The 9,750-nt window shown below is 40.9% G+C and overlaps 1 protein-coding gene across 1 annotated transcript; it reads left to right on the top strand.

The window, feature by feature from the left end:
• Window positions 1-4,234: 4,234 nt before the first annotated feature.
• Window positions 4,235-8,690, top strand: LOC149280257 (NTPase KAP family P-loop domain-containing protein 1-like). The gene is made up of 4 exons (XM_089500615.1): window positions 4,235-4,247; window positions 5,757-5,888; window positions 6,228-8,008; window positions 8,385-8,690. The coding sequence occupies exons 1-4, from the start codon at window positions 4,235-4,237 to the stop codon at window positions 8,688-8,690; spliced, it is 2,232 nt and encodes a 743-aa protein (XP_089356741.1).
• Window positions 8,691-9,750: the final 1,060 nt, after the last annotated feature.

Genomic DNA, 9,750 nt, shown 5'->3' with positions numbered 1-9,750 from the left:
GACAAAACTGTATAACTGCGTACGATTTACCTCCCAAATGTTTGTTCTACGCACCGAGCCAAATACAAAGTCAGGAAGCCCTGCAGGGGTCTTTCCACGGCCCTCAAAGTACCCTGACCTAGTCTTTTACATGGGGCTGTTTAAATTTATAGTGTATTCCGTACTACATACACTTCATATAATGTAATATTTTAAACAATAAATAAATGTTTCTCAGATATAAGTGAATAGGACATAATTAGACGACAGACCCCCAACATCTCTGACATCTCCAGCAGATTCCGTAGCACTATTACAGTAAGAGGATAACACAAGTTTGATATGAGCTTTTATGTTTTTATTACTAATATTAGATTGAAAATAAGTGTTCTCCTTATCATGTTGCATGTGGGAAGCAATAGAAAGACTCAGTCTTAATCACACAGCCAGACACTGACCAATGAAAGTCTATGGTGGAATAGACCTCATTAGCGTTGCCATAAAGCATCAGGTCAGTGTGATGTTTCAGCAGGGAAAGTCACCCGAAATGTCACGTGACTGACAGCAATGGCCGCCTCCAGGTCTGAAGATAAAAGAGGGGTTTAAATGAAATCAAATAATAATAAAAAGGTAAAGACCCCTGCTGTGTGAAGCCCACCTGAGTTAAGAACTGAAAAGACCAAATGGATGGAAGTCAGATTTAGAACGTACTGAATATCCAATCCCACGAGGGCTCAGGATTTGGAGATGAATGACCCCCCCCCCCCAATGACCAATGTTTAACTTAGATATTTTCCTTAAATCCCCCCAAATTGTAACTCTTAGCAGATGGTCCTAGAGGTCCAGTTGGGTGAAAGTCTTCATCGGTTCTGTCATTTTAACCTGTAACTCCCTGGATTTATAAACCCCTTAATACGAAGCATGATTTCCCTTTGTACTTCAATGTAACATTTATCTTTCCGTGCATAAACATTAGGTCACTAAAACCGATACAGTATATCCTGTAATTCTTAAACAAAGTCCATGTTTGTTTGTGATAAGAAATAAAACTAAACTGAAACCCTAACTGAATGAAAAAGGTCCTTTATTAAAGGTGATTTTCAGTCGTGAATGTAACAATAGACAGAAAACACCTGAAAATAGCCCAAAATTTCAATTAAAATGCAACTACGGGATTCGGATGCCTAAGCTGTGTTTAACAGACACTCAGAATATTCCGATGATTGTCTTAACGGTATTTCATGCAAATGTAAAGATAAAAAGAAAAGAAGGGGTTAACATTTTCCAGACCCAGCTGAGACAATGGGGTTTATTCACTAAATGGAGCGTTGTCAGTATTTATTATAAAGAGCCAACGCACAGGTTTTTTTTGATAATAGCCCCTTATAATGTGTAAATCAATATATAAGGAGACTTAGTTATCGCACTGATTTAACTATACATTATACAGGGCCAGCCAAGCTCTTCCTGCAGCAGAGTTCTTACTTTTTTCCTTTTTTAACTCTTCTGAGTTGGTCGCTCTCTGGCCAGACACCCTCTGTCGTCATGCCTCATTCCCCCGTTCGTCCCGTACGCAGAAGCGGTCACGTGATGCTAGAATATAACAAGGTTATATTATTCTACGCACCCTCTGGAGACCTGGACTGGCCATTTGGCACACTGAGCAAACACCTGGTGGGCCGCGGGCTAACAATGCCACACACTCAGCAGATTTGGTGCAGGCAGGGGCCGAATATGCCCAGCCACAGGCTACGTGAACATAAAAATGTACATCTATCTGTCGACTGCACTTAAGGCATCATGGGGCCGCTGGCCTTAAAGTGCCAGTCCGTCCCTGGCCCTCATTTCAGCTCTTGTAGTCCCTGTCCCTATGATCATCAGACAGGAGGGGGTGGTAGTTCAACAGCTGGAGTGTCAGTTTGCTTATTCCTCCTTATAAAGTGGTTGAGAGTAATGGGAGTTTCACATAAAAAAATAAATATATATTATTACAACCTCTCTTGTTGTCTTTGGCATGCGCAGTTCCAGTTGATTTTTTTCACAAAGGGCGCCTGGACAAATCAACACCAATCAGAAAGTTAACAATAGGGCAACGATAAGTTCAAGGGTAGGAATAATCACGCAGATCCGGAGAACAAGATGTCGAGATACATACCTATACACGTCCATACATACATACATACATACATACGTGCACATAGTGCCTTGGGCTATTACTCAACCATCACTTGCCCCCTTATTACACTATTTGTCTGCAAGGTTAAAGTCCAGGCCGGGCCCATATTGACTTAACGTTGTTCTGTGCGTCCCTTATCCATTCTATCATAAGCCCATTAGCAAACGGGTGGAGAAGCAATTCCTGTTTCTGCGAAACGGAGACGTGGGACAAATAGGAACCGGTGAGTACACAAATGTATAACTTTGGGAATGTATATAGGGTTTCCTGAATATTAGTGCTTTTAGAATCTATTCATTTGAATTAAATATGAGGAGCGAATGTATGTGGGGTATTACGGCTTGGTGAAGAACTTTGTACACATGCTTGTTAGGGCTGATTTTCCGCAGGATCACCCCGACTTCTGTTTGGGGACAACCAGGCAAAGGTTGCAGTTGAAGGACTTCTGCCACCAGTCTGGACGTCAGTGACCAATCGGGAATTTAAGCTGGAACATTGTCTGATGACATGAATTGTAATGGGGAATTACACTGAGTGAGACCATTGATGAGATGTCTACTGTATGAAGACCTCCTTCCAATAAATGGAAATTATGGGGCTGTTGTTATGAATTATTATGAATGGGGCTGTTGTATGTCTCTATGTCTTCTACTATTATTTTTATAATGGATACAGCCTATTAGTCCAAGAAAAAAATGGACTCTTTTGTTGAGGTTGATTCAGATGGAACAAGAGAGCTCTGAGATCCTGAAAACGCATGCAATTGTACATCTTCCATGTTGGCCCAATAAATGTACAAACTTCAACTAAAGACCCCTAGACTCCTAGATTTAACGCATTTCTATTCATTTTGGTCCATATCAACTATGAGAAATAGATTCTGACACTGAGACTCAATGGGGCTTTAAGAGGCAGTACCTGGGCAGATGTTATCCATATGACAAAAGTGCCCCTAGGTATCTGCCCACAACAGGGAACCCAATCTAGACATTAAAATTAAGATTTTCTTAGATTACATTGGGCTAGATATCACTGCTTGACCACAGCTGCATATAATGTAATTTCTTATAGAGGACACCATCAATTGACCCAAATGAAATAGCTATACTTGAGTGTCACTTGGTTACCCTAATGGCTGTACATGAGCAGGTGTACGTTCCTGAAGGTTGATTTTGATAAATATATTTCTTGAAGAGCTGTTGTTGCCTTTAATGAGTAAAACTGACCATGAGAAATGTCTACATACGACCATGAGTCAAATCTCACCTCCCATGGAGTAAGCCTCCAAATGACATACCTATCCATCAAAGCCGCCATTGGCCAGCATGATGATAATCCATTTAATAATAATAACACCCCATAAACAAATTCTATAATTTGAAGGATGGAAAAGCCCGGGGATTACATGGTAATAAAATCCATAGTGAGACTTAATCTATTAAAATTTGTCATAGCAAATAAAATCATTATAAATGTATAGGCATAAAATGTATATATGGCATTATTTTAATATGTAGGAAATTGCGTATGTTTGTTTAATGCCTAGAACTGTAAAACATATGATTTTGGGAAGGTCACAAATCACGTTTTGCAGAAAAGGGTTTTTTCTTTGTTTTATATTTTTGTAATGACGTGTCATCAAGAAGTAGCCTTTAGAATTTGTCTGCCAAGTACTTTCAGGAGTGGAATTTTGCATCTATTTGTGAGTGAGATAAACAATTCCAGCGAGCGAGACTTCCCTTCACCAGTACATCCTTCCTCTAGTGAGACAGACTCGCTTCTCATTGATGCCTTTATGTAAACTACAACCCAACAGGTAAGAGACCACCAAACGTAGCGGAAAAATTGCACAGAAATAAAAAGTTGGTTTAGACCATTCAGGCTTGGTGTTCCCACAACAGATGGAAGGGTAGCAGCAGAGGTGGATGAATGAATGAATGAATGAATGAATGGGAGGAGAAAAGGAGGAGGGAAAATATTTGGTGCCTCTAGGCATTGCCTTTAAATGACCCAGTGGTGATATCAAGATGTAATTGTCTCCTCAGGTAACAGGATCGCTGCTGGTGGCCTGATGGTGACATGGTGTGTCCAGGTAAGCGCTGCTTCCGACCCTTCCAAGCACATTTACCAAGTCCCCACCCTGATCCCTCTGATAGAGCTTTATGACTGTAGGGTACAGGGCAGGAATGTTACAATATCTCTCTGGGAACTGCACTCCCACCTTTACTTATTTCCTCCTCTCTGTAACATTTGTCCTAGCCGTCTGCCCTCTCTTCTTCTGATTGGCTCAGAATGTTGGAAGCTGTATAGGCCCGCGCAAATACCAAACAGGAATAAGCTTTTTTTTTATTAGCGATGTCACTAAAATATGCTTTCTTTTACTCAATTTCTGTTTCAAAACAATTACAGTTTTTATACGATACAATGTTTTTGTGTATTTGCTGAATCTAACTCTTGTAAATGCAGTAGCTGAAAAATTAATTCAGATGTCCAAGTCAGGACACCTGTGTTGGGTTGTGTGGCTAGAGGCAAGGGTGGACCCGGTCGGACCAAGAAGCCATGTGGTTGGGACCCGAGGCCGTGGTTGGGACCACCTTCCCACCATGCCTGAAGAGCCACCTTGCAGTTGTCAGCTTCAGAGCTTCGCGAGGTGGCTTCTTAAGAGCTGCAATGGAGCATTAACCCTAGGCCAGTCAGGGGAGATCAGAGGACCTTCTCAATTGCCCTTTCATCTCCACTGCCTGAAACAGCATGACAGTGGGACATCTACATGGGACAGTGCCAAAAAGACACTTGGGAGGTATCACCAAACGTCCATCACAGATATTGTAGAGATTTGCTATTGGTGGCAACCAAGTGGAATAAGAAGGAGTCAGCTGCCCTCCCTGTAACCGCTGCATGAACTGCAATGAGGTTTGCTGGGATCTGGAAAGACAAACTGCGTGTAACTAATTCCTCCTCCTAATGCCTAGATAGAATATACAACAGAAAGTGCGGCCTCTGGAGACATTCCTCCCAGCATCCATACAAGCCCAAGCTGGTTCTCCCTTCCACAGGGCAGATACAGACCACAACTTCTGCTGGGAGGCGCTATGTATTCATTAAGGACACGAAAAATGAACATAACAATTCCATGATCCGAAACGAGTATCGAATATCTTTTCCTTAAGCATTAAAAGCTATATGTAATGAAGATTATGTTACAATACGTTTATTCTAATAGCACCCACTGATTCTGTAGCACTATTAAAATAGATATTAAAACAAACACAAAAGCCTGTTTAACCCTAAAAAGCTACACATAGGTCTTTACTAGAATTTGGAATAAACAGAAGCATTGTAAGCCAGAAATATAACATGGAGAAAAAAAAAAAAGATATAAAAAAAATAAATAAAACAAAAACTAGCTCGATCCCTTGAAAGAAGATTTTTCTGCTGCTATGGCAACAAACCCTACCATGTCCATGTATTACACGATAACAAGGATGTGGCACAATTTGAGTTGGTGGAACAATTCCACAATTCGACCACAAGTCATGCTTGCACTCCAAACATGCCTTTCGCGTATTCCCGGATATTGTAGCTTCTTTATCTCCTACAGATTTCGAGACGAAGGATGATGTGTACTGCTTCTCACTGGCCAAAGCGCTCTACTACGTTTCATGCCCAGTGACTGTTGGATTTTATGCACCATGGGGGAGACGGAAAGACATTCTGCTCAACAAGGTGGAAAGTGAGTAACCAAGAATCCTTAATTGCAAAATATTTAAGCAACAGTCCCACTGAAATATATTTCTCACTTGCCCCTGAATTAAAAGTACTAAATCATTTCTTTCAAAGTAATGTATCACGCTTTCAACTGATATAACTTTGTTTTAAGTTGCGAATAACACTCTAAGTGCAAAAAAATATTCCTTATGCTGCAGGCGAGTTGGTTAGGCTGGGGCCATGCAACTGGTCGTCCCACTTCTACTCAAAAATATATGTTTATTTTTCCTTGCAAGATCAGAAAATAACCCAAAGGAAGGGTGAAGGACAATTCTTCACAAGCCTTTGCTTTGTTTTATTACAGCATACCTGTGTGCAGAAACATGGAAGAAGGAGCAGAGTGAAGTCCAGAGAAATGGACAGAGAACAAGAAAGACCACCGGGAAGGACCTTCTCACACTCCTCTTCCTTATGGTTTTCCACCACCCGGTCATCACAGAAAAACAAAAACAAAGGAAAAACATACGTTATGTCTTCATCAGGTTCAGCGCATGGGAATTCGCAGGTAGTGACCAACTCTGGGCAGGACTGGTCACTACCCTGTGTGACGGTATAGAGAGTTGCTTTGGACTCGTACCCATAAGCCTCTACCGAGTGGTAGGTCGGAAAACCAAAATTATTGATGCGCCCCTCCAGCAGGAATGGATCAGCAAAAGAATCTTATGTATCCCTTTGTGGTTGGCTACATTATTGGTGATTATATTGGGAATCGGTGTCGGTGCCTTGATTCTGATTTTCGGTTTTCCAGTTGGAAACATTTCTGGTGACCTCTTATCAGTAGCCGAAGGTGTCGGAGCAACTGTGGTTGGAGTTTCGGCAGCGGGAGCAATTAGAGTGGGTATTTTGATGCTAAAAAATGCAATTATCACCCAAAAAGGCAAAGTGGAACAAAAGATGAATAGGACAGACATGAGCTCTCAACTGGGTTTTATGAGCGATGTCAAGAGGGAAGTTAAGGTGATCACACGTTACATTCAACTAATGGAGGTATTCCAAAGGCAAAAAATCAGAGTGGTCCTGGAGATCACTAACCTCGATAAATGCATGCCAGACAAAGTGATAGGCGTCTTAAATGCTATGAACATTCTACTATCTGACCCCAAAGCTCCATTTATCTCTATCCTGGCTGTGGACCCCAGCATCATTGTAGACTGCGTGGAGAGCTCACAGCAGCTGAAAGGCATGGCTAATAATGGTTATCAGTTCCTAAATCGCATTATTACCCTACCCTTTTCCATCCCTAAAATGGACTGTCACACCAAAATATTCACATTGAGATACATTCTAGAGGGCAAGGAGGAGCTAGCCAGTGAAATGGACGATGGAGACATGGCATTACAAATTGAAGAGACACAAAATGACACAGAACAGCTCTTGCTACGGCATCGGCAACTTAGTAAAAATGAATGTCGGATGAATGATGTTCCCTTGAGGATTATAAGCTCCGAGGATCTAAATCAGTCCAACAGCTCACTGTCAGATAAAGGTCCCAAGACCAAAGCTTTGATTGAAGAAGCCTTCACATATCTATTTGATGACACCATGAAGGAATATATCACAGATAATGTTATCCATATTCGGAGGGCTGTGAATACCATCATCATTACTATCAGGCTGATGGTAAGGAGCGTTCCAAGAAACAAGATAAATCCACAGAAGGTGACGAAGTGGGTTATTCTGGTCACCCAGTGGCCCTGTCGACTCAGTTGGGTCCTGCAATGTATAGAAGATGAACAACAGAGAAGGAGCCTTGAAGGTTTGAAATGCCAGTCTCGCTCATACTCCAATGTTTCATTGTGGGATGTCTTTGAGAGGTCCTTAGAAGAGTTAGATGCTATCAAGGCAAACCTGAAGCACCTCCTGGAGCTAGATGGAGACCCAGAGATCTTCCACCAACTGCTTCAAGATAACTTCACAGTGCAAGATGTCAACTTCTTTCTACCATATACAGTTAATTTGGACTCTTCAATAAAAAGACAGTTGGAGCTTTTGCGAGGCAGTAATAACCTATGGGAGGCCAAGAAGACCAACAGACTGACAATGCTTTCCTTGCTTAACATGAACATAGACGAGGTCTGCAAAGAGGTAATCATGTCTCCTTCAATTTTTCCTCTATTTTTTATTTCTCTAAAAAGGAACAAATTTATACATCAGTTAATTGGGGGGGGGGGGTCTGCTCCAATACACTGTGGTTCTTTTCACCCACGTTTGGCATCACAGCACTAAACATACCTTACTACATACACATCCTACTGTCCTCATACACACCAGCAGTAACCAATGGGTAGCTCTTCATCTGTTGAGAAAATACGTTTCCCATGATGCTTAGTTGACATCCTTGGTGTGCTGGTAGTTGGCGGAACATTACAAGGGCTTCTAGTAGCACAGAGACAACCTACTGTCTATTATAGTGTCTTGTTGTTCTGGTACGTATACTCAATTGTCATATCTTCTCTTGCAGATGAAAAAACTTGGTTTCAAAGAGGAGAACCTTGAAGAGTATCTACAGAAGATAAAATCACACAATCTGAATGGGAGAGCCCTTGTCTACAGTGATAACAATGAGATAAAGGAGGTCTTGGGCATGGGTTTGGGAGACTGGACGCTTTTTAGCGTTTACTTTCTAGGTGTCCTACCTCCTCCCGTAGTAGCCACCGCACCAGCATATAGCAAGCCGGAAGCTCCCAAACTAGGAGCGGGGTCCAAAGAGAACATCCTGAAACAGAGCAGACTTTCACTTTATATTTCAAAAGAGGACCTTCAATAAAGTGTTTGTGTTCGGTGACTTGTGGGACCTCAGCCATGTCCTTGACTACATCTATCTTCTTCATATATAGCTTCTGAGGATGTACACAAGGCTACGTGACTTGGATATTACTTAAGTTCACAACACAAACATAATGCCACAATGTAGCTAATATATTGGTGTATGTATATGATGATTTTATGATTTTTCTCCTCTCTCATCAGTTGAGATGTAATGCAATGCTTCCTGGCTTGTGTATGAGTGAACCCAACATTTTTTACATCATTTCTAGTTATCTCATGTTGCTAATTGACCTGTGATAGAAACAAATCTTGACTTTACTAAGGCTATGTAAGACTCTATAGGCTTCTTCTTTGATAGGATTTGAACAATATTAAAAAAAAAAAACCACAATTGAAAAAATACATGTTACAGTACAAAGATTTCAAACACATAGACAAGTACTCAAATAATGTTTAGATTGTCTTAACCAAGCAATTCAGTGTAATAATTCAAAGGGTTTCTACACGTAGCAAAAAAACCACCAAGAACTTGATTAATGTCATGAAGATCAATGATGTGCAGCCAATTAAAAAAGTCCCATGGAAGAATATTTTTCTTTGAGCATTGAATAAAGTGTTGTATATAGTTATGTAGTTTAGTATCGAACAAAAAGTGGCTTTTATTTAATTTAGTTCCTATAAACTTCCTTTATTTGAAGATCTGTAGGCTCCCATTGCAGGCAGTCATGTGATACAGTAATTGGAGGATATTGCCTATTTAACAAACACACTACGTACAGCAGTGCTAACAAATGAATCAGGGTATGACAGAGCTTAGATAGATAGATAGACAGACAATGAGATAACCCACTGCCTAGAGACGTGTACTTTGCTCACCAGCCCTTGATCAATTAAATTTGGTAAATTAAAGATGTTCATTGTATATACAAGCCATAATAAACTTAGGCCACCAAACATTCCGCCCTGATACAGTTCATGATACCTTATGGATCCACCAGTGACAGAGGGTAATGTGCATTTCTCACTTTTACCAGTCTGTGGTGCTCACGATGTAAAGC

This window comes from Sceloporus occidentalis, unplaced genomic scaffold (genome assembly GCF_023333645.1).
Source record: "Sceloporus occidentalis isolate IW3139 unplaced genomic scaffold, rSceOcc1.0.p SCAF_157, whole genome shotgun sequence".
NCBI lineage: Eukaryota > Metazoa > Chordata > Lepidosauria > Squamata > Phrynosomatidae > Sceloporus > Sceloporus occidentalis.
Note: the sequence above shows the minus strand (reverse complement) of the source record. Positions and strands in the feature narration are given on the sequence as shown.